We start from the raw sequence: 26,169 nt of genomic DNA, 5'->3' as shown, positions 1-26,169 counted from the left end.
TCACGCAGCAGTTACCTCCCGGTAACGGCACGCGCGCAGCCCCCGCGCTGTTTTTGCTGCACCCGGGGGTGAACCCCATTGTGCCGGGATTAGCCGGCCACATGACCACCTCTGCAATCACAATAATCGCCCCGGAGCCTCCTATTCACGGCAGCCGGGGCACAGGCGGGAGCCATAAAGGTCAGGCTCAGCGTGCTCTTGCCCAATTATTCTCCAGCCTGGCCGAGCAGCCGCAGACAGGAGCACGAGCGAACACGCTGGCGGGTGCTCATGGTCTGACTTTAACATACTACTAAAGTGCAAAAGCTACTCAGCTTCTGTTTAACATCTTCTGGTTTAATCATCTCTGTTTTGAAGAGTTGGGATGATTTTTTAAAAATATATCTTTTCTCGAGGCTCACCTGGGTTATTAAACCACTTGAAGTGTGACAGACCACAAAGAAGGCAGCTGGACCCCAAGACTGAACTTTTAAACTGAAGAGCTGGGAAGTACTAATCCTGAAGCAAGCAGAAATGTATTTCCTCGGGGTAAGGGGGCCTGAATGATCAATCAATACAAAGGACTCCTTCCATTACTAATGTGCTGTTGCTGGGAAAAAATATATGTAAGAAAAATGGAGTTTTTAACCTTTTCTCCAGAGAGCCACTGCATTTCAGAGTTACTTGACTGCAGCGACGGTGATGAAGAGGAAATACTAGTATGCGGAGAAGATTTAGAGCTTAATCCTTTCGATGGCTTACCTTACTCTTCCCGTTATTATAAACTTATGAAAGAAAGAGAAGAACTTCCAGTATGGAAAGAGAAACGTACTTTTATGGAAAGTTTGCTTCGTAATCAAATTGTGATTGTGTCAGGAGATGCTAAAACTGGCAAGAGCACCCAGGTCAGTACAACAGACTACGTTGGGGTGGTTTAAATTATTTTTAGAACATTTAATGTTGTATTATTTTCAGAGTTAGTATTATTATTTTACTAATATTACATATTTTTAAAACAGAAAAAGCTTTTTGCAATGAATTTACAATTGACTGCTGTAGCCCTTTCTTTATATTAGGCACATCCATATCCAGATTTACATTACACTAGTATCTGGTTTCTGGTAGCAGCGGACTTGCTACGCCGAGTGCTGTGCGCTGCTGCAATACCGTAACCCCCAGTTCTGAGGAGTTCAGCGCGGTGCACGCACACGTAGCTGTACTGAGTTTAGCAGTTCTCAGTGCAGAAACAGAAGTGCAGCCACCTATTGTAATCTGAGGTATTAGGGTCAGAGAGGGAAAGTGAAATATAGAAGGTGACAAAAGATTAATGCAGTCAGATATAGATGTAAAATATATAAACGCATACATTTAAATAACTTTCTTCAAATATTCACAGACAGTTGACACTTACTTTACCTTTGTCCATTACAAGCCATTTTCAATTGGTTGATGATGTCTTTTGGATTTCAGAGTAAGTTGAGCACTGAAGCACTGACAGTGTGTCACAAATAACTAACAAAACTGTCAAGCTACAACTTTTTTTTGTACTAAATACTGAATTTAAAAAATCAAGCCCTTTCTGAACACTGAAGACCCCATGCATTAACTGTTATAGTTTAAAAATCAGAATGAACTATACACATAACCTTGGAAAAAAACTGTATATAATTTTCTTCTATCTATGAGTACATGCACTGTAAAGTATTGCTTTGTTTGTGTATCACAAAATCACATCTCACCTTGAAAAACTGTCCACCATATACTTTAAAATGTACTCCAGAATGTATCAGCTAAAATCCTTCCCTGCTGAAATTACAGGTGTATTTCTACCGTCTTCAAAAGGCCAAGGCTAAGTGTAAAATACTTTAGGACTTACTTCAGATTGCTTTAGTATTTTACAAATAAATCATTCCTTCTACGTTTGGCTGGCCACTATTTTTTTCCACTGGAAAATGTTATTGCCTCCTCCCTAATATCGACTAAACTTGTCATTTAATCCTCTTTTTGTCCATCATCACACTGAATGCCCTGTGGAAGTGGTAGACTCTGCAATGCCTATGTTGGATTCAATGCATATTCTTACTTGGAAAGCATGTTTTGGTCCTGATTATATCAGGAAAGAAATACAGCGAATTTGCAGGCAGGTCACAGGAGAAGGTGAAAAAGTTCTCAGGGAACGAAGGATTGAAAGCAGTAGGGCTGTTTCTCATGGAGAAGTAATGGGTCTTTCCCTCACTTCAGCCAAGAGCAAATGCATTTTCCAAGAATACATAATTATTTTGCAGAAATCATGTTAAAAGACATCACTGAAGCCAAGACCTCTGCTGACACATAAATATCCACCAAGACTACCAAATTCTGTCATAATGACATGTAACAACCTAGGTCTGTTCCCACAATAAGCAGAGAAGAATTTTCAAGCAAGTGTTATAAGCCAAAACATGTTTGTTTATGAGTGGGATCAGCAGAAGACTTCCCTGCAGGTAAAGCTGTAGGATAATTACTGTTGCAGAGCATCTCATATCTGCCAGCCACTTCGATGCTGGACACTGCTAGAGATCACGTATTGAAGTAGAGACATCATACTTCTCATTGAAAGTTCCCATGTCCCTATAAAAACGATACACACCCACCTGCTGCCTGGAATATTTTTTGGAGTGCAAAGTCTTTTCCCCTTGTTATTGACTGTAATTTATACAAAACAAACTTTGTATAATAATAAAGTACTTTCTAAAAACTATTAACCTTTTAAATTGTCCTTGAACAAGATTAATAAGATGTAACACATTTTTTAATGGCTATTTTTTAAACATTTTCAGAAACATAAATAACAAAACAGAAATAAATGATATGTGGCTGATGATCCTAGTTTATATGTTGATTAAGTAAAGGATATGAAACCTAATATTTTCACTAAAATAATATTCATAATGTAATTTTACTTTCTCATTACAATAACACATTAATATTTTCTAATGTTGATTTTGTACTGTAAATATATAAATTAGACAGCTACTGCATAAGTTTCTGGAGTAGTTCAGCTTCAGTTATCTTTGCTTACAGAGTAATTAATCCAAAATTACATCTGTTTACTGTGGCGTTTGTCAGCTCAAAATCCTCTTCTTCCTGGGACGTTTCTTACGTCAAGCACCTCAATCTGGCACAGCAGGGGCAGTTTACTGCTGAGCCAGCTGAGAAGCTCCCGACAACATCTGCACTAACACTGTTGGATCAATCAGGAGATGCTTAAGAATGACACCGCGGGTGTTACCGGCTCCCCAGAGGCCAGCTCTATCCCTTGTGCAATATATTCAAACTAATCTGAGGCCAGTTGAGAAATTCCCAGTTAAACCTTCTAGCCTGTGCCACTAGAACTCTTAAGAGATCCAACATCTTGACATTTATCCAGGCAGATAATTTCTGTGTCAAGTGCAGCTCATCCGTCAGTACTCAGGCACAGAGTAAGCAGCGGGTGCTCAGGGTGATTTCGCTCTTCCCCACTGCCTACTTCTTTCACATTACAGTCTCTGCTAAACATGTTAAATACCAAATGCATCTGTTTTCTTATTTACTTACAGATCCCTCAGTGGTGTGCTGAGCATTGCCTTTCTGTCCACTACCAACACGGTGTGGTCGTATGCACCCAGGTCCACAAGCAGACGGCGGTGTGGCTGGCGCTGCGCGTAGCTGACGAAATGGATGTCAACGTTGGCCACGAAGTGGGGTATTTCGTCCCATTCGAAAGCTGCTGTACAACAGAAACTGTCCTGAGGTTTGTGTGTTTGGTTTTTAATGCCTTCAAACTAACACGTAGCTTACAGCTCTCTGCAAGCGCTAAACTGCAATGGTCAGCACTCCAGTCCTTGGGCTCTTCGTTGCACTGACCTGGTCAGGACAGGTAACGCAACCACCGTGGGGGAGCGGTGCCATAGTTGCAAAAGATTTTTACATACAGTATGAAAACAAAAAAAACCCACCCCAACACTGCTCTATAGAGAGTTGTGCGTAATAATTTAAAATGCAGATGCTGGAGATTTTGTGATTAATCAATAAGCTGTAAAAGGCTTGAAGGAGGTATTCTGTGCTAAATTGTAGCAGAGATTTAAGAGGGCAAGGCTACTGTCTCTGCAAAACTTCATCAAGCACCTTAGTAACTTCCATATCATTCTACTTTTTCCTTCTCTGCTTTCCAGTACAGGAGTGTTCATTACCGTAAGAGGACATGGGATAACCTATCACAAAGTAAAGCTGGAATTCAAAAGCAATCAAAAATTGTGGCTAGAAAAGGGTATATTCAGTAACAAGAGAAAAAAGCCTTTAGGCACTTAATGCCTTAAATACAGGCAGGTGACAGCAGCAACACAAGGATTCAGACTTGGAATCTCTCTGAAAGTTAGGAGAGTTATTTTCTCTGGTTCCTTAAAATAGCAGGCACAACGTATACAATCTAGATCATAAGCCTTTTTCCCAGCCATTGATTTCCCGCAGAGAAGAGCATAGTCACCACTTCTGAAAACCAAGTTCAACTGCCCTTCCTTTGTGTGTCCTCTCTCTTTCATGGAGAACTCTGTAAACTTCGTCCTGCAGCACATCTTCCTGCAGCTGCTCCAGATGTGAAGGGGAGATGAATCCTATCCTCTCACACATCAAAACCTGATTCAAGAATTCAAAGTTCTGCTGAGCAACACAGCAAAAAATAATATCCTTTTAAAAATACTGCCAGTGGCAGCAATAATAAGGAGAAAAGTGAGGAGGGCCTTATGGTATGAATTAATCTCTCATCTCAGTTCTGGCACGGCCTCAAGCGCGTGGGTACACCTTTTCCTCACCTAAAATTATCAGCTCTTAGCTCAGGCATGAGCTAAGGTTATGGCATGCAATATGCTTAGATAGTTTGGAAGATGAAATATAAGTTATGATTTTAGGGCAGAAGTATTTCTTCTTTTGCCTAGAGCATCCTCTCAACCACAGTGCCACTTAACGTCATTGAATTATACTGAGTTTCTAGCTACTTAAAGGAGGATTTAAACAGCTAGTTGAAACTGTGATACCATCTACAAAATAGACTCTCTGTTCTTATCAAATCTTTCTTGTTAGAACAGAAAGAACCAAGCCGTCCCCAAGACCCTGAATGAATTTCTTACAACCAAATCTGGATATTGTAGAGTTTTCCGTTTGTCTGTTGCAGATACTGTACAGATGATATGCTACAAAGGGAAATGATGTCTGCGCCTCTTCTGAGCTATTACGGTGTTATCATCTTGGATGATGTGCATGAAAGAACAGTTGCAACAGATGCATTACTTGGCCTTCTTAAAGATGTCTTGAAATCAAGACCAGAGCTGAGGCTGGTAATACTCACTGCACCTCATATGTCCAGCAAACTGCAGAATTATTACGGCAGCGTCCCCTTCATAAGGGTGGGAAACAAACACCACGTAGAGGTTGTGTACTCTTGCAGCGCTCAGAAAGACCACTTTCTGTCTGCACTGAGACTGCTCTTTGAGATACACCATACAAAAGAGAAGGGTGACATTGTGATCTTTCTGGCATGTGAACAAGTAAGTTATTAACAGATTTCAATATTTCTGATTTTAGTCAAGAAACAATTCACATCTGTGTTTTTATATGACCTACAAATATGTTGTTGCCAGTATATAAGACGCTGGAGATTGCCAACAGTTTTTATCGATTCAGTTTTTTCCTACAAAGAAGTTATGGTATACATAATGCTGTATTTTATATATATATACCCACACAGCATAAACTAATACCAGGAATGATCAGATTTTCTGTAGGCTTAAAGAAAAGCCATCAACCTTCTGTGTGATGCAAAAAGTAGCAAAGGCAGCATACGGGGACAAGGGCCATGGATGCAGGGAGTTAATACACTGTATCACGCTTTGTGGTATCCCTCCTTTGCAGGAACGGACACACGTCCAGTTTGCATAAATGTCCTGCTTCACATGAACGTTTTTATCTTAAACCTGCTTACAAGGTCTTTCCATTTGCATTCTCCTTTACCGCTGCAAACTTCCAAACCATTTGCGTACACAATAGCAGGAGGCAGATATCTCTCTGGAGGTGCAATGGTAATCCAGGAACCACCACGGGCCTGGCTGTTCTAAATAGAGGCAACTTTGAATCCCTGAAGGCAGCGGAGATGCCCTGAATTCACTGCTGCCAGGATTGCATGGTCATGTCCTTCTCAGAAAAATTTCACAGTGCTTTACAGCTGTCAAAGCAAACTGCCATCAAATAAACATTTTAAGACTTGAAAATATTATAAATTATTATTATAAATTATTACCATTATTAATTTCCTGATAGAGATCTTCAATCTTCCACTTTGTATCATTAAATCTGCTTTAGAACAATGAATTCACGGTAGTAGCTCCAGGAGATAATGACTTTTCACATGCAAAGATAAATTACCATAAACTATCCTTTTCATAAACTATGCTTTTCAGTGTAAAAGGGGGATGGACATGTAACACTTTTAATAACGTTAATAATCAGTTGTAAGCTTTATGGGCACAAATTTCAGAAATTATGAACTGATTAATTTTCTGTATCAGTTCCCTTATTTACAATAGGTAATGGTAGAGAAAAAACTCATAGTCTTCCCATCTCAAAAGACTGGGGCCCAAGATTTATTTCTGTTTAAGTTATTTTTGAAGGGCAAGTCCCCCACAATACTAAAATAATAATTTCTTTGTTGCCGAGAAGAGATTACCTGGTGCTCTCTGTCACGATGAACAGAACATCGTTATGAACTGTTACCACACAGTTCACATCTCGTGCATTTTGCTTAACTCTGATTTAAAGGTTCACATTGCTAATGGCTCACTGTTCCCTAGCACTCAACTGTCTTCTAAATGGAACAAAAATAGGAACAAACTAAGAACATTAAGATTTATGTGTTGTCTTAGTGCCAGCCTTGCTATTAGATGCCACTGTCATATCTTTGTAAGAATTTTTATAGAATACTTTCAACCTATAACTGCTATGAACGTAGTGGCACTCTCCAATAGAAACTCAATCTGGTTTTGAAAAATATTTGCTCATAAATACGCTTTTAAAAAACAAAATCCTTTTTGAACTGAACAAGTCTATGAATTATTTTTGTATAAATTTAAAAAATAATTCATAACACAAATTATATTTTTTTAAAAAAGTCAAACAACATAAAAAAGAACCCTTTTACAATTTATATTTGACCTCTGAATTTGTGGACTGTTTTAAAGGTGATGTTCCATTAATGCAGCTTAGGGACATTTTATTGACTTTATTAAGTCTTCATAGAGCTTATTAATCATTGCAGGGGGAAAAACCCCAATACAAACCTTTACAACACTTATAGATTCTCAAACATAACAATTAAGCTGAAGCAGAGAGGACCTTTTCCCGCATTGTGATCGGACCAAGAACATAACAGCAGTTTCCCAACTGACGCAAACAGAGGCTCTGCCACTTTAGCCCTTCCAGGGCCGGGGCAGCAGGGACTGGGGAGGGCTGGAGCAGTGGTTTGCTGTGATCTGTTCTGAGCCCAGGAGCACCCATGCGCTTCGCACCTTCGCCAGCAGCGGGGGTCCCCTGCTGCCAGCCCCAGGGTGCACCGAGCACATGCAGAGCGCTGTTCCCAGGGGACGCTGCCACACAGGGCACCCACGGGCAGAACTTCGGCTCCAGCAGAAAAGAAAACATTTGGGGCACACCAGCGGGGTACCTGAGTAGCTGCCACAGCATTACCACCCCCGTGATAATTTGCACCAAACTTAGGCACTAAATGACTGTTGCGGACACATCCTACGTGTCCTATATACAAAAAGTTCAGGGACCGTTTCATAATTTCTCAGCTTTGTAATTCCTATACTATACTTTTGCACGTCCATCTTCCCCTGGAGGTTGGTTTGGATATGATTAAAGCCAGAGAAGACTATTCTGAAAATTGCAGAGGAGAAAAAGACATTTCAAAAAACGGCCCAGCTTTCCCCTGGTCTATAGTTAGCAGATACAGTCAGTCAGTTCTCATACAAAATTCTTTTCCCCTTTTTCTCCCCTTTATTTATTAATCATGTAAGATTTAAATGTTGCTATACTTTAATACACTTAAAATTCATGTTACAATTAAAAAGTTGCTTTAAAATTAAATATTGATATTTGTTTTTCATACTCATGAGGGAAAAAAAAATAACTTTCTCCTGATTACAGGAAATTGAAAAAGCTTACCAAATGATCAGACAGGAACAGTCTAATTTAAATCCTGACCTTGGAGAACTCATCCCAGTTCCTTTATACCCCACAAAACAAGACCTAATTCCCAAGCCAAATCAAGACAAACAGAAATGCTGCAAAATATACAGAAGAAAAGTGCTACTCACCACAAGCTTTGGAGAGTCTTTGATTTGGATTAAAAATGTAACCTTTGTCATTGATGTCGGTGTTGAAAGAAGAAAGGTTAGTAAAATTAACCAAAATCAGTATTCCATGTGTGAATTATGCATAAGGTTTTTTTCAGGGTGGGGGAATGGAAATGTGCAGCCAGTAGATTGGTGCAAATGGTTTCTAAAGGATCTAATATTTTTCTATTTTTCATAAGTCAGATTCTAGAATGTTTTTACCATTTGAATTACCAATGTTCATAGACATGGGAAAACCAAGCAGGAAAACACAATTACTTCCTAAATGCAGTCACAAGACAAAATTTTCAAGTTTCCAAAGCCAGATTAACACTCCCAGCTGAAAGTGCCACTCATGTGGGCCCCAAACTAATCACACTCCATTTGCAAACTACATCTCACCTTAATTTTGGCCTGTCATTCATAATTATGTCTTCAGGATCTTACAGATAGAGCAAAATACAAACAGTTCTTGGATACCTATTGGCAGATTACCTGGTGTAGTAGATGAACCTCATCCCTCGCGTAATGCCTTCGTAATCAGCGTAGTGCCACAGATCATACAATGCCAAGGGACGCTCACACAGGGAACCACTTCTCTGTAAAGCTGCCTGTGCTCCTTCTGGATACCTGTTTCCATCTAAGAACCTCAAAATGCTGCAGTTTATTGAATTAATCTTTGACCTTTGACAGTTCATTCTAATTATGCCCTCAGTTCTCTTTTTCTACCCCTTCCTGGGAAGGACCAGTGCAGCTGCAAAGGCACGGCTCTTGTTTCTTTCATTGATACAAAACTGATGTCCTAAAGAATGAGTGACTATGTAGGAACAAGTCATTACATGCATTAGAAAGCTGCACTGCACTACAGGCTTTGCAACTGTTCAATGCATTCTGCTAGTCGAAATAAATATTCCAGTAACAAGCAACAGAAGCAATATAATACAGATTCTTTATATGACCTAGAATTGAATCACCAAAACGGAAGTTAAGGGTTCATAAAATTTTGCATTGACGATCATTAATCCTGATTAGCCTTGAGAGTAGTTCAGGGAAAAGCTTGGGAACTACCAGTACCTCTCATTTTCACTGCAAAAACTGTGTCTGTCATTTTTAATGGTTCTCATTTGGAGGTTATAAACTAACTCAGCCTCAAGCCAAGTGTAAAAAAAATTGTCATACTTTTGTGTGAAACGAACAAAAGCCTAAAAGCAGTTTTCAATTAGACCATGCATAACTCAACTTATTTCTGAAACTACAGTTGTCTTGGATGGCAGAAATTAACCTCACTTCCATGGTAATCTGGAGCCCAAAGTAAAATTCAGTGCTTCCAGACTTCTGTGAATCCGAAATATGAAGTGATGGGAACAGCCCAGTTTCAACACAGCCCTGACGGCCATCAAATCACCCCTATCGGTTACACAACTTTCACTCTTTAGTTCAATTATTTTGTCCTAACAGCTGAAGTCTAGTCCTCTAATATTTATTCCTCAGCAGTTCAAATTCACATTCAACCCATACAGCTGAAAGTCAGCTGAACATAGAGGCAACAGTCAAAGTTTTTTTCAGAACAAAATCCCACATAAATCTTGCAGTTGGGATGTATAATAAATTTACCTGGAAGAAAAAAAAAATTGTTCCCTGCACTGAGGGATGTTTTGGCTTTTTTATTAAAACCCTGCTTAAATTAGACAAGGTCAGTTCAGGTGACATGACTAGAAAGTTGTCTTATCCAGATGTTGTCCGTCTTGCCATATCCTACAGAAGCTTATGGACATCATCTGGTGGTCAGAATAGTGAGCAAATTGGCTCCTCAGTTTATTCAAAATAAAGTACAATTAGGAAAAAAATAAAATGGGGCATTGTACATCTTTGTTAGAGTCCTTGTCTTCTGTACTAAAATGTCAGGTTTTAGTAATAAGACAAAAATCTGGAATTATGGAACAAAATGTAATCAGACAACATTGGGATTCTGTCATTGGAAGAAATAAATAATCTTTTTTGATGCTTTTCTTGATGATACCACAGATATATATTTTGTGCTTCAGTAAGGTGTATTTCCTCAGAAAAAGACATTTTTCTTAGAGTATACTTACAGAGTTATTGCAAAACATAAGTGTCTGTCAATTTATCAAAGTGATGACTGCTCTCATTTCCAAGCTGGTGAAATATGTAGTATAAAAAGAAATAAAACTGTTACTGCACTTTCTGTAAAATGACCTAGACAAAAAAAAATCAATACCATTAATATTTTTGTAGTTTTCTCTTACTTATCTGATGCTTAATATCTCTTTCATTTAAAGGTGTACAATCCTAGAATCAGAGCAGACTCTGTTATAACGCAGCCTATCAGCAAAAGTCAAGCAGAGATGCATAAACAAATTCTGGGCATGTCTTCATCAGGTAGAATTATTAGCTCAAAATTTAAATCCATTAGCTCAAATTATTAATAGAATTGATGCAGCAATGCAAAAAAAAAAAAAAAAAGAAAAAAGAAAAAAGAAAAGGAAAAAAATGTAATTTTCCTGAAATCTCTTCCAGGAAAACTGTTCTGCTTGTATCCTGAAGAATTTACATACAAAGAAATGAAACCACATCTACCAGCCAAAATACAAGAATCAAAGCTAACTAGCATGGTTCTCTTCCTGAAGAGGATGGATATAGCAGGCTTCAGACACTGTGACTTCATAAGCAGGCCAGGTAATGATGATGCACCAATTTTCCAGATGTTTATTACTGTTTTTGCAGTCATTTAAAGATCCATTTTGTCCTGTCATTCACAGTATCGGTTTTTACTGAAATACTTGAAATAGTATTGCCACTGCTTTTACCGCTTGCCTGCTAGAAGAGTTCACAGTGCAATAGTTGCACGTAGAAAAATGGTACTGTGTATGAACTGCTTGCTCTGAAAAAGACCATAAAAGTATCTGAATGGAATTGGAATTAAAAAAAAAATAAAAAATCAATATTCCAAATATCTTCTCACCTAGGTTTCATATTATATTCCTGGAACCCACAAAGATAATTTGTGTCCTGTTGTACAAGGCATTGTACAGATATCTAACAAAATATATTCCTTTAATCAAAAGTTTACAACCCAAATAAACTACTGTTGTTACCTAGGAGATATATTTGAAGGAAATCAGCTTTCCTCTTATCCTCCAGCATCTCCCACCTCAAATTTACAATAAGCTATTACTTAGGGACAATATTGTTTATAAAATAAACCCAAATAAACTTTCAATACTAGACAGGGAATACTCTGAATTTTGAGGTAAGAGTGTGAAGAAAGTGGTTGCTTTTTTTAAATTTATTTTTCTGACTTCATATTTTAGGGCTTTTTCTGTAGAACGATATTCTCCTCTGTTCTGACCTACCACAAAACCCAAGTACCACTGCAAATTCTGCTGTCGATTAGAAACCAATTAGAGTGAAGGAAACAGCACAGATTTCACTGGTTTGAGGATCATGTGACCTATTCCTAGCTTAATTTATAATAATTTTCTAGTGCAAATAGGAAGAATTCTCATATTATGCCCCATTTCCTCATGCACATACAAGAAATTAGAACGATTACTTGTCTTCTATGTGTTGTGCACTGTAATTACTTAGTAATAAAGAGCTTAATTCCCACTGTTGGATATTGTGATAGATTGTAAGTGGAATTTTTGAGTAGAATTTATTCCACTTTTCCCTTGTCCGTCTGTTTAGCAGAAACATGCCTAAAAGAAATGTGAAAAAAACATTGCCAGTCTGAGTGGTAACTAATTCAAGACTGATGAGAATCACAGTATTTTGGCCTTGTGAGCGTCACCTCACGCGTGGAATCCAGGAAACCTTCATGGAAAATGGTTATGGAATGCAGTTGGCTTCCACTCAAATTTAGGAAGTATTTTAGTTTAAAAAAATAATAAATTCTAAAACATTTCAGTGCTTTTACCAGATATGAAGAAAGTTGTTCTTGAACTGTAGAATGAATTAGTAAAGTTACATTAGGAAAAGCATTCAGTATTTTTGGGTTTAAAGGCACAATGCATACACTTGGTATTCAGAGAGAATGAAATGCTAGAGGCATTTAAGGATTTCACAGATGTAGGAATTCCAAGTTTTGCCTGTATTTTTGAGATAATGCAGCTGAAGAAAGCATCTTGCTGACGTGGACAAAATTGTAAAGGCATTTGATGAATGCATGGCTTTACTTGGATAGGCATCAAATATGAAAAAGTTTTTGCTAACTAGATCAATAGTGCAAGGTCAAGGCATTGAAAAGTTTGAGGAATTACTGAGGCAGTGTGAGAAATGTTAGACAAACTGTTTGAACAAAGGAAAATATCCCACAAACACTGTAGGGGCCCACTGAAAGGAGACGGGAAAGTCTGCACAATTTCCTTGTCTCCTTCCCGCCTTAAGGCCCCACACAATTAAACATTCAAAACGTTGTTTTAATTGTCTACTACAGCTCTTCCTTTATCCTAGGATAGATCATACATTGGCTTTCTTTGCCTTGGGGCTTTCTTTTTCCCCACTTCTGAGCGGGCAACGTACCTCTTTCCTACTAACACTTGAGTTATATCCCTACCACAATTCTCCGGAGACGACCATAAAGCTCACGCTATCAGAATACGGACGGTTTGAAGCACCTGGCGTGAAATATGTTTGTCTGAAAGAAATAGGAATACCGAAACAAGCAAAGTTGTGAGGGGAGTTAGTTACTGTATTAGACCAACCTACAGAACTCAAAACACATGTCAAGCTTCCAAGCACAAAAAAACCCCTTATTTTGGGCCTTTCATCCTCCCAAGAGCTTTGGGTTAACGATCACAGCCTGTGAAAGGCTAAGTTTTCTCATTCTGTGCTGAGAGAGCCCCAACCTGCCACACACACTCAATGCCACACGTCTCCAGTGGCTGAAGAAGCACGACATTCTCCAGCGGAAGCAGAGACTGACCCTAGTCACACCACGGAGTCCTTGCTGCCCAGTTCCAAATACCTCTGGTACCCAGTTAAAGGGCAGCCTTGAAGCTTTTTTATTGCTAGTCATGAAGTCAAATAGATGTCACACCTTTCTGGGTTATGTACTGCAGGAGAGCGTTGCAGGGGCGGCAAAGAGAAGAGTTATCAGAGCTGGAAAGCATCCTGTCTTGAGCAAGAGATTTTTGCTTCCCAGAAAGGCTTCATTATCTTTGCTGCAGTCAGTTCCATTGCATAAGCCTTCTGTAACCTGAAGTGATGAAAAAGGCTGAGGAAGAAGAGGAGGGGTCTCTGAGACTGAAGTGAAACAGATGAGCAAGAAAGCTCACAAAACAAGCAGGGTGGCTTTTCTGACCCGAAGATAACTCCTGGGCATAACAGTTCTCATTCATATCTATTACCAACATATACAAAGCCGATTTGCCTACCCGCAACCAAACTGGCACACGATCAGCTGGACCAAACCCCGCCCCACCCATAAAGAAGCAAACAAAAAGACACGGCAGTATTTCTGTATGCTCTCATTTGACCCGGTCAGATCAAGCACTGTTCAGAGTATACAGATACTAAAAACACAAATAGTCTTTCTATTTCTCCCCAGGATGGTTTGTCCTGGGCTTGACTACTCCACATCTCTTCACCTTCTTGGACTGATTTCCCTTTGAGTAAAGGGAGAAAACACATTTCAGCATCTCCCGCATGCCACAGGCTTTCCTATGCACTATCTCCCTCCACTAGCTAACATTCTCAAGCTGTCTTCGCAATTGAAACACATGGAGGCTTTGGAGCTTTTTTTAACCCAAGGTGAATTTCTCCTAAATAAAATAATGTTTTCACTGAGATGGCAGAGTAACGTAAGCACATGAACTGGTGAACAAACAAGTCAGAAGTACACCGAAATTCATAGCGAGAATTCAGAGAGAAGTGCTTCCCAGTCCGTTCCCTGTACATGAAATAGAGAACGTATAGCAGATAAGGAAAGAAACAAAAATTACATCAGTAAAACATTTTATTTCTGCTCAACAACAATGTGAACAAGCTTTTTTTTTCTGCTGCTCTTTGAGGAAAAATAAAAGTCTGGATTAACTCTGACTCATTACTGCATTATGAAAGCAACAAACATGTCAGACTTACAGCTGCTGCATTTAATTCACGCTATAATCGAGATGAGCAAATGCAGCAGACTGGTACCCTTTTTAGAACGCATAAGCCATATGAAAACGTATTTGGCACTGCAGTTCTGAAGTGCACTATTTGAATTCCTGTGCCACAACAATAGGGATGTGTTTACATTTTTATCAGTTAATCAGCTAGATCTTTACTGTGTTATATGGTGGGACAAAAGAACTCCTTTCCTATAGGTTGCAGCGACATTAGGTATTTTTGTAAATCACTGGAAAAATCCTTATCTGAACTATGTAAATGAGAATAAAAATGAAGCCATGTAAAATTTCCGTAAGAAACCAAGGTGTAGGCAGTTTGCAGATTCTGCATTCATGCAGAATTACCATAAACAATTTTCAGATTAAAATATTTGTTGATGGTGATGGATACCATGACATTTGAGAGCTATGCTATTATAATCCCACTGAGAATATATTTCTAGAATAGCCATAATGACAAGACTTGTATAAATGCATATAATTTCAAATCATTTCAGAAAAAATTTGTTTCTGTATTTTTTCATTAGAAACAGACTGTGAAAAACAGAAACTCAATGTGCCATGTAAGGTCTGCTCAACAGAGATCACTTCATGGAAGATTTACTAAGTTCTCTTGTTGATTCTTTGATGTTTTAATTTCTGAATTTCATCAATTAAATAGTATTATCTATCTCCTAATGAAAAGCTTTCTGATAGCATAGACATGGCCAGGTACTTCATAGTCTGTACTGCACAAATCAGTGGAAAAGCCTAAAATTAATCAGAGGAGGTAAGGACGAGATGGCAAACAAACACAGGAAGCAAAGTATGGACTGGGCAACCTGACCCTTAGCAGCAGTCCCGTACCCATGGGACAAGAGGCATCAGGAATGAGCGTCGGGGCAGTATACGTAGCCCAGTAACTGAGCACATACCACACTGGATGTGGCCAATTGCTTAGAATAGGGAGACAATAACACAAAGGGAATCCCCAAAATCATAGAATCATAGAATCATTAAGGTTGGAAAAGACCTCTAGGATCATCAAGTCCAACCCTCAACCCAACACCCGCAGGCCTCCTAAACCATGTCCCCAAGTGCCACGTCTACACAGGTTTTTGAACATCCCCAGGGATGGTGACTCCCCCACCTCTCTGGGCAGCCTGTGGCAGTGCCCGACCGCCCTGTCCATAAAGACATTTTTCCTAATATCCAATGAAACCTCCCCTGGTGCAAATTAAGGCCATTCCCTCTCATCCTAAATGAGAAGTGATGGCCCAGTACTGTTAAAGCTGGACTATTCTCATGTCATTTACTAGAGAGTAACAATAGAAACCAAAGTGATTAAAAATATTTTAATGCCATTATATAATATTCTTTAAATTATACTCTTTGTGGATATACATGTTGCAGAGTCACGTATGTGCTTTGAGGATGACACAAAGCAGATAGAAAACTGACTTCTCTAAACAGTCCGTGCTATGCTGGTGTGTGGACATTACTCGGTATATCTACGTCAGGACAATGCAGGTCAGCCCCTGTCCTGGCTGGCCCTGCTGGCAGAAATGCACAGTAGGGCTCATAACCAGCCAGCCTGGAGGAGTGACGCAGCAGCGTAAGGTGGAATGAAAAGACTGCAAAGTATGACTTTGCAAAAGTAATTTTTAATGATCAATTATAACTATAACTTCAAAATAATAGTTGTAGAATTGGTGGCTTCAGAGCATTAGAGACTCACAAAAAATCCTGCCTCAGAAGTTATAGGGGAAGAAAGAGAATCAAGATGAAACCTGCACACAGAAGCTTGTCCTTGCAGAAGAAAAATCTTTGCATAACTCGAGGAAAACTTGGCACTAAGTTTCACCATATCTTCAGTTTGTTATCCAAGGAGCAATGTTAAAAAACAGTAACAGAAAACGCCATTCCCCAGAACTATTCTCCCTGCAGTAATTACTTTGGCAGTTCTTCATGCTGTTAAGCCTAACAGAAGCTGGGAAAACTTGTGGTTTGCCAGGCAGTGAATCAGCTCTTTAAAGACAATATCCCTTCACCTGACATTCGTGTCAGCTCTAACTTTGTAAGTTATTTCCACGGAAAGAAAAGATCACTGAATCGCAGAATGGCAGGGGCTGGAAGGCACCTCTGGATCTCATCCCGTCCCACCCCCTGCATGAGCAGGCACCCCCAGAGCAGGGGCACAGGGCTGCGTCCAGGCGGGGGGTGAATGTCTCCAGGGAAGGGACCCCACAGCCTCTCTGGGCAGCCTGTGCCCCTGCTCTGGCACCCGCACAGGGAAGGGGTTTGTCCTCATGTTCAGGGGGAACTTCCCGTGTTCCAGCCTGTGCCCGTTGCCCCTTGGCCTGTCGCTGGGCACCACTGAAAAGAGTCCGGCCCCATACTCTTGACATCCAACCTTCAGATAAGATACCCCCTCAGTCCTCTCCAGGCTGAACAGACCCAGGTGTCTCAGCCTTTCCTCACAAGGGAGATGCTCCAGCCCCCTGAGCATCATCATAGCTCTCTGCTGGACTTGCTCGAGCAGTTCCGTGTCCTTCTTGAACTGGGGGGCCCAGAACTGGACGCAGCACTGCAGGTGTGGCCTCACTGGGGCAGAGCAGAGGGGGAGGAGAACCTCCCTCGCCCTGCTGGCCTCACTCCTTTCCATGCACCCCAGGGCACCGCTGGCCCCCTTGGCCCCAAGGGCCCGGTGCTGGCTCAGGGTCACCTCGCTGCCCCCCAGCACCCCCAGGGCCTTCTCAGCAGAGCTGCTCTCCAGCAGGTCACCCCCAACAAGATCTAGCAAGACTATTGGGACTATTAAAAATAATGAAATTTACGTTTCATTCTCATGTCTAATATTCACTTATTACAGAACTTTGGGCAAATCGCTAAACCACTTGCTCCCTTATGCAACAACAATAATACTTTTGTATTTATTTTATCACACCTTAAGCATTTCAATTTCAGCCACGTAGGATGTGATACTGAAAATATTAATGGTGCAGCTACCTTTAGAAACATAACTTAGCCTGCTCATGTCAAAATTACAAAACACTGTGAAATGAAGAATATAATTTTAAATCAGCTTGAAACTCGCAGATAAATTATTTCAGTTCTAACAACAACATTTCTTTACACGTTTGCTTTACTAAGCCTAAGTATGATCAAGAGTAGGATCTGTATTTATATAAAACTGGTCAGGTTTCCTGAACCAACTCCAGAGCAACCCAGTCTTAAGTAGCCAAAGGACACAGGCAAGGGAGAGAAAATATCAGATAAGGAAATACCTTTTAAACTTCCAGGGATGTGACAGTTTCTTGCTGAAGGCACAGGAGATATCTTGAGAGCTGCTTTTTACCTTTGCTCCCGTGACAGCGGCAGTGGCGTCACCAAGCCTCGCGGTTTGCCTCGATGGCAGCTGTAGTTGGCATTGGCAAGCAGCCCTAAAAATAATGACACTTGCTAGAAATCATTATAAGACAATGCAGGTTTTTGTTCTTTAAAGAAGAGCTTTCCATCTCTGAACATTTGCACTACTTTTGTTTTATCATGGTTTTTATTTAAATAGAAGCCATACAATAAAGAACTCTCAAATTGTTTGCTGTTCTTACAATGGCTTTTTATTGATTGAGTTTGTGCCTCAAAATGCAGGCCCATATCTGAAAGCCCTATTCTATTTTCCCTTTTTTGTTGTTTTTACTGTTCCTTCACCTGCTCAAATCTACCTTTACGATCTTGTCCTTTCTAGCACAGGGAGTCTTGGGTTTTTTTTCTTTGTAACAGAGAAGATAGGGAAGTAATTTGTGCTTACAAATCTCAAGACAACTAACTCTAGGGCATAAAAATGCAAATTACTGATGCTATCAGGGGATTGAAATTGTCTGCCATATAACCATATATTTGGTAAGTTCTAGCACAAACTACTTAGCTGATTTCTGGAAATCAGATTTCCATGATTTTCTAATAATTGCCATATGTCTGAATGACCATTTTACCCTCCCTGTATTTTCAATCGCTGATACCTATTTCCTGTCACTGGCTCTTATTCTTCATCAGCTCTTGCTTTTAATTTCTTTAAAATTCCTAAGTATTTTCTTCTCAGATGTTTAGCTTTTGCAAAGGCTCATCTTTTATCCCATTAAACCTCATATGTCGGATAACAAATGTTCTCTCTAGACAGAAACCCCTCATGCTGTACAGGCAGAGATACGAACTAAAATGAAACAGATTCACAGTTTCAACCGGAAAGAACCTTCACACTTCAAGAGTGCCCAAATTTCCACCAATGTCTTTCATGCTCTAGCAACTACTTTTTGGAGGGTGTAGGCTTGACGTCTACTCAGCTTTCAGGTGCACCTCCTCTAGCCCCAGAGCCGTGGCCTCCATGGTTGCACAAAAAGCTCTTCCGTGCTTGTTTTGCCAAAGGGACCTACTTGAATCAACTGCAGATTTCCTTCAGACCTGCTCAAGTTCTTGTTTAAGCACTAATTTGCTTAATCCTGTCCTTTCAGACATGCTTTCTTATCACTGCAACTGTGAGTGTCTGAACTCATTATACCATTCTTTCAGCAGAATAAAGCATTGCTGAGAAAACATTAAATTTTTCAAAATCTGAACATAAAATGTCAGAATAACGCTTCACGTTCTTCTGGCACTTTCTATCAAAAGAAAAAGCAGTCAATTATAGTAAAAGGGATAGGTTATATATAAGCTGATTCTGTCCTCCACTGCCTCAGATACAGAAAAGCAAGGGAAAAATAGTGGAAAAAAAAATGGTAAAGGAGAAACTCAGCAAGATACTTAATGAGAAAGGAGACAAACAAGTCAAACTCCTTTGTTATTTACTCCCATCCAGCTGAGAGGCTCAGAAGAGCTATTACAAATGCCATCTTTTGGTCTATCGAGAAATAACTGATGGGATATAATGATAACTCATGAAAAAGGCATATTTGCATCTGTGCGTATAAGCCATTTTCTCTGTCTTCAGATCTTGTGGGTTGCCAATTTCATTCACCCTCATCCGTGAATGAGAAAGATACACCTATGATTTCTGGAGGTACTCCGCATAGAATAAGCTCAATATGCCATTGATCAAAACTGAATTAACTGAACAATTAAGTGAATGAATTGTTGACACTCCAGCAGTCTTCAGAAAAAACACACGTGGAACACTTTAGCCTGGAAGCTCGGCGTTCAACATACGCTGGAGCAAACCTCCCTACTGAACGCTCCTGGCAGGCCTCCACTTGAATCTAACATCTAAGATACAAAACCCATCACTTAGTCTTCGTTCTCCTCTGCTTTCACTGTCAGACCCCCATATCAAACACTAAACTCTAACTCATTATATCCTTCACGCTTGTCTCTGTTCAAGCCATCTCGTACTCATGCTCCCTACTCGCTGTGTGGCCCAAATTCACTTATTTCCTACTTTTTTCCCAAAATGAGTCTCTCAGCCTAATTATTTTCATATATTCACTCATTATTTTTTCGGCCTCACTGTTCTCACTCCTACCTATGTAGGCTATAAGGAAGTTGTAACCTACAGTAAGGGAAAATTGAACATTTAATTTTGTGCAGTAAGAAAGTACAGCCAATTGCTGGGGAGGCATTTTCTTTTACTATGTTCCAATTTTTCTTCTGACAGCATGAGAAACTATGAAAAAAAGTAATAACAATTAAAAAAAAAAAAAAAGGCACTCAAGAGAACTCCAAATACCTGCAAGAATGATAAGCCAGCTACAGCTTCTGTAAATGCTTGTCTTCCTTTCCTAGAGCTGTTGTGTACATCTCAACACCCCTCAAATTTGACTACCCCTCTTTAAAAAAAAAGAACGAACAAAAAGTTACCTGAAGACTGACAATAGTGGAAGTTTTTGACATAGTCAAGACACAGTGAGCGCTGAGTAGTGTCTTGCACCGAGACTTTTGACAAAAACTGCTCTGTCAGAAAAAAGATCAACAAAAGTTATTTGCAGCCCTGTAATTGTTATCCCTTATTTTCTTCCTCCAGAATGTTCTCAGCCTTCTGTTCATCTCATTTATTACTTTTTCTTCTTACCCGTTGCCAAATGATAGAAGCTAACTTATATCACTGCCACGTATGAAACACACAACTGAAATATTATAATGAGAATTCAGGCATTCATTTATACATAGTCATTCTCAAGAATTTGAATTATCTTTCTTTTTTATTAGCTCCTGAAAGCCTGATGCAGGCTTTGGAAGATCTTGATTATCTAGCAGCCCTGGATAACGATGGGAACCTTTCTGAACTTGGAATTATTATGTCAGAATTTCCCCTGGATCCACAACTGTCAAAGTCAATTCTGGCTTCATGTGAATTTGAGTGCGTTGATGAAATGCTCACCATCGCAGCCATGGTAACAGGTACTCATGAATAGTGTCTTACCGCACAGCTTGTGCCACCTGCCAAATCCACATAGACTCTTTCCAAACCTATTCACAAGGGCAACCCAAAGGCAAACTTTTGTTATGCACATCCTGCTTATTTCAGGTAAATTACCATCTTCGGCTGTTTAAGCCTTTACTTTTACCAAGCAATGAAACACAAGTAATGAATTCATAAGCAGCACTCCAATTCCATGCTTCGGATGCCTCATTAACTTCCAACCTTTTGTCAGAAAGCCTGGACAGAACGCCCCTTCAAAACGAACTTTCCTATCTCATATTTGTGTACCTTTACAAACTGAAGCAGCAAATTAGGGGAAGTTCTAATCACAAACATTGAACTGTTGACCTACAAAGATTTACTCTGTGATTCTGTTGCTCCACTTAAAAAATTTTATAAAACTAACCGTAAACATCATACCATTCTGTCCTGATGGATCACGCTGCTCCTATTTAGCACTGTGAGACAAAGCAGCTGGCCCCAAGTGCTGGACACGTGAAGTCTGGAGCAAGAACATATATATTAGAAGGTTGTTAACTATAGAACTTCTGTCATTTGATGTGACAGAGCTTCAAACCAACACATAAACCCAGGTATTTAAAACTTATTCATTCTGCAAAGGGTGCTCTTGAAATCTCAATACATCAGAGATGCACAAAACCAAAGATTTCAGGATAACTGAGAGGAGGGTGACTCTAGAATAACTTCAAATGGCATGTGGAATGTACTGGAAGGCACAAATTTAAACATATATGAGCAAATTAAGACATTACATCCATAGATTTAGTTTCTTTCTATAATAAAGAAACCGTATGCTTGGATTCTGGATAAATTGGATCATGCCATTATGAAGCATTTTTGGCATCACTCTATGAGAATGCTTCTCACCTTCTTTTGTATTTACAGCACAAATTAACTGAACAAGAGGTTGAAAGAACATGCACATAAATAAAACCTCAGTGAATGAAACACATTCTTCAGCAATGGTTCACCATTGAAGATTAAAGGGCTCTGAGAAAGGAAAAAAAAATATCAATGGAGTTAGTATTTGTGCATGCACCTATGTGTCTTAATAACTACTGGCTTAATTTTTTTCTAAGCTCCTAATTGCTTCTTACACGCACCTCCTGGAACAGAAGAGATTGCTCTTACTTGCTGGCGAAAATTCTCACACCCCGCAGGAGATCACTTTACTCTTATCAATGTCTTCAACGCATTCAAGGAAGCCAGCGCGAACTCCGCAAGCCAATGTAAGTGTACCCATACCAGACAAAATGAAGCACTTTGTAACCAATTTGGAAAAAAACAAAACCCAAAACCCAGGTATTTTTGGCATTTCATTCATAAACCTTTTTTGAATGATTCTTTCTAGAATTGCTAATTTGCAGAGAAGGGAAGCCTAAGACAGTAGCCATTACAAACGAATATCAGCTTTAGTATATTAACTAATTAAAAGTGACCTAGGACAGCGCACCTCATCAAACAAGAATACTTCAGCACTATTGCTACTGTCATTCAAAGTGATGTTGTTCAAAAACAGAAAGCTGGTTCCTCCTGTAAGAGCACATAATCCAGGTTTAAGATGTGAAATAACATAAACACAGTTGAAAAGGGACTTGATTCCCCCAGCAACCCAACAATTCTGCTGTTTATCTGACAGCTGTCAAGTAAAGGGAAAGTTTGAGGGAAAAAATGGAAAGTAGTGAAGTTCATGTTTACAGGAAACCAAATAAAAGCCAGGAATCTCTTCACGGTGTTTCACCTATATTCAGACATCTTGCTCGGGTTCGTTTAGCCCGAGTCCAGTACTTCGGCACTGGAGAGACAGATTTGCATACACTAAGTAAGAACTTAGGACAGGGCAGCAGGACTGCTTCCCGTTCAGTCAGGCTGAGAGGCCCAAGAGATCCTGTCCTTCACCAGCATGCGGGATCATCAACAGCACTACAAACGTGATTTCAGTGCCATACCTGGGCCTGAAGCCAGAAAGTCTGAAAACAGAGTTGCTATTCACTCTATTTGAAGCTATTACTTTTTACAAACCAAGTAAGGGATTTTGAGTATTTTTTATTCAAAAAATATGGCTAAAATGCCATAAAACTAAGTAAGGAAATCAAGCATTGCCCACTCACTTTACAAGCAAGATCTATGAGCCTAAGTTGTCCGTATGGGTCTTGTTACCAGAATTTTGGACAGCTCTGACACAGCTACTCACTCCAAAATGTTTTTAATCTATTGCACTAGTCAAAGCGCATTTTACAGAGCCATATCTGCCTATAGCACCCATCAGTAAGATTTTGCTTTAAGCCAAAATACTGTTTTTTTCCTCCACAGACTACAGTAACGAGAAATGGTGTCGTGATTATTTTCTAAGATGTTCTGCACTGAGGATGGCAGAAATTATCAGAGCCGAACTAGCAGAGATTATGAAGCGTCTTGAACTTCCCATTTCAGAACCAGACTTTGGATCAAAAAAAAATATACTAAGCATTAAGAAGTCTCTCTTATCTGGTTACTTTATGCACGTAAGGAAAAATATTGTGATTTCATCTTACTGCATTGTTAATTTATATAAAATGTTTCCAGAGAACTCAAGTAGTGAAATCTTTTGATCATTAGAAAGGGTAAAAGCCATTTTTCCACAGTGTGTCAAACACTTCCATCAATACCAATCTTCTTTCTGGGGTTCAGCTATCACAGCATGAAGTCCACACACTTCACTGCGAGAGGAAAGTTGTCAATATGCCTTTCACTCAAAGAACCCTTTTACCTCAGGAAACTCTTTAACTTGTAATATTCTGAGACATTGTTTCCTTTTTGAAGATGTTTTTGTGAAAGTACCCTGGAAACAGAGAATTGACTAGTTGAGGATGTTTAGATATATACAATATACAGCTTTCTTCATCTCAACTACATGAGGTACTCTAAGTGCGATTGTAAACATAAACAAGAAAGATTAATTTATTCCCACTTGAAAACATGCTTTCCTCTGCATCACTATGTTCCACCTGAATACAAGAATGACCCCTGCAAACTAGACTACTTCAAGTGCCTGGCCACACATCATACCGTAAAGTCTTAGAGTTCTTTAAGAACACATCTGTTTTCACACAGACCCTTCAAAGCCCACCACCAAGTTCAGATATTGACTGTATAAGCCTGCCCTCCTCTGTTGCAGCTTCCTTCAAATGTACAGATCAACATTTTCTTTACCTCTAAGCCTCATTTCAGAGTACCCAGCCCCTAGCTTTCCCACAGAAATCTGGGAAGAGGTTTAAGCTCTCCAGTTGCAAGTATCAAGTTTAATTCCTGGTTTTAATACAATAGGCAAACCTGATCTATGCATCTTTTACATTCAATTAAGTAATGGATAACTCTTTGCATTTTTTTTAGATTGCTCGTGATGTGGATGGCTCAGGTAACTACTTAATGTTAACACACAGACAAGTGGCCCAGCTTCATTCTTTCTCATCATATTACAACACCAGAAAGATTCCTGAGTGGGTTTTATTCCATGAGTTCAGTGTATCGGAAGACAATTCCATCAGAGTCGTCTCCGAGATATCGCCCGATCTGTAAGTTAACAATGGTGAAACTGTTTCTTCACTCACACCTCTACCACAAAAGCGTAACTTAAATCGCAGACAGGGTGAGGGTGTGTGTGTATGTTGAGAGCGATGCTTGGAGAGGTCAACTCCGGTCACCTTCTCCGTTTCCTTTATCTCGGTCATAAAAATAGCTATCTTCTGGTTCTATTGAGAAAACCTTCCAAGCATAACTGATTCACTCTAGGTAGGGATGTTGGTTTACAACAACAACAAAACCAAAACCAAAGAAAATCAGTAAAATTGGCATAAGAGAAAAGGACAGTCTTCATACCTAGAGTTGGCATCACTGGAAGGGTGAAGAAATTGGTGTTTTCTCACATTTTTCATATTCACCAGTGTATATATGCGAATAAATCTAATTTCTTTGTTGCCAGTATTGTTCTGTCACCACGTGTAGCTTTGCTTTTCTCCATTTTCCTTCAGAACACTCACTGAATTAGAGCTCAGAACTATAAGTAAAGGGAAGAACTGCGATCTCATACCCTTGCTCTTGTTTTCATGCAAAACAAAACATCACTTAAGTCAGCCTTTTGTATTTCCTAACGTGTGCTGACCTGTTCCGGTACTGAAGTAAGTCTCAATGTCTGCCACTGTAACTGTAACCAATTCATCCATTGAAAAAACACCTTACAAGTAACAGAAGTTTCTTACACAGTAAAATATATAGGAAAAAAAATCAAGGAAGAGTTAACACAGTGGTGTAGTGAGATTAATCTAGCTGGAAATTTCTTTGTTCCCTGAAAAGCTATTTTCCAGCAAACCTTTTTCTCGACATGTTTGATGTACCCAGCCAGCAAAATCACCCCATATAAACTGTTTATGGATTCAAGAAAAGTCTAGTCTTCCTTCTGCAAAAATCTCTACACCCAGAATATATATTTCACTGTTCTATCTTTTCAATTTTCAATGTTTATAAGAAAGCCTTTTTCATACTTTTATTGAACCAAAAGTATGTTCAAATCCAGAAAAATTACTATTTAATGCAATCTGCGGCATTGAGAACAGACTGACAATCACCTGAAGGGTAGACTGAGCACATTAAGTGCAAGTCTACTGAAAGCACAAACTGCTACTGCATCTTGCAGAGAGTTTTGGTTTTGAGTTGAAATACCAACTTTGTATCTGCATGCAGTCAGCATGTTGCTGGTGTCTTTTGTACAAGCCTGGAAATACCTATTCAAACATTTCAAAACTCAATTAAATAAATTAATAATATTTTGTCTTATTTCCTCACCAGATTCGTGGAGCTGGTACCTCAGTACTATTTTAGCAATCTTCCTCCTAGTGAAAGTAAGGATATTCTGCAGGAACTGATCAATCACTTGTCACCTGTTTCAACCATGAAGGAGGAACAGAAAACTAACAATGACAGCAAAGAAAATGAAAAATTTCCCCAAAATCCCACTGAACAAAGATGCATTATTCAGTAATTTTAGAGTGAACTATCATATATTGGACAAATATAAATAAAAACAGTCCATACAATAAACATCCTCATCTTAACCCATGTAATTATTTCGAAGTTTTGACATAAATGTATTTAACAGAAGAAACATACAGAAAAAGTGCTTTTCTTAACAAAAGGAGTTGCATGCATTGTCTTGTAACAAAAATGTACGATTTAGGTTTGATTATAAACATATTGAGCAGATCTTCAA

The 26,169-nt window shown here is 39.3% G+C and overlaps 1 protein-coding gene across 1 annotated transcript; it reads left to right on the top strand.

The window, feature by feature from the left end:
* Window positions 1-331: 331 nt before the first annotated feature.
* On the top strand, window positions 332-26,169 carry DHX32 (DEAH-box helicase 32 (putative)). Its single transcript, XM_064464373.1, has 11 exons — window positions 332-884; window positions 3,558-3,751; window positions 5,168-5,540; window positions 8,194-8,439; window positions 10,682-10,781; window positions 10,920-11,078; window positions 20,690-20,881; window positions 22,004-22,153; window positions 23,238-23,428; window positions 24,297-24,478; window positions 25,749-26,169. Exons 1-11 carry the CDS (start codon window positions 543-545, stop codon window positions 25,939-25,941), a joined length of 2,322 nt encoding a protein of 773 aa, XP_064320443.1. The 5' UTR covers window positions 332-542; the 3' UTR covers window positions 25,942-26,169.

This window comes from Phalacrocorax carbo, chromosome 12, assembly GCF_963921805.1.
Source record: "Phalacrocorax carbo chromosome 12, bPhaCar2.1, whole genome shotgun sequence".
Taxonomy (NCBI): Eukaryota; Metazoa; Chordata; class Aves; order Suliformes; family Phalacrocoracidae; genus Phalacrocorax; species Phalacrocorax carbo.
Note: the sequence above shows the minus strand (reverse complement) of the source record. Positions and strands in the feature narration are given on the sequence as shown.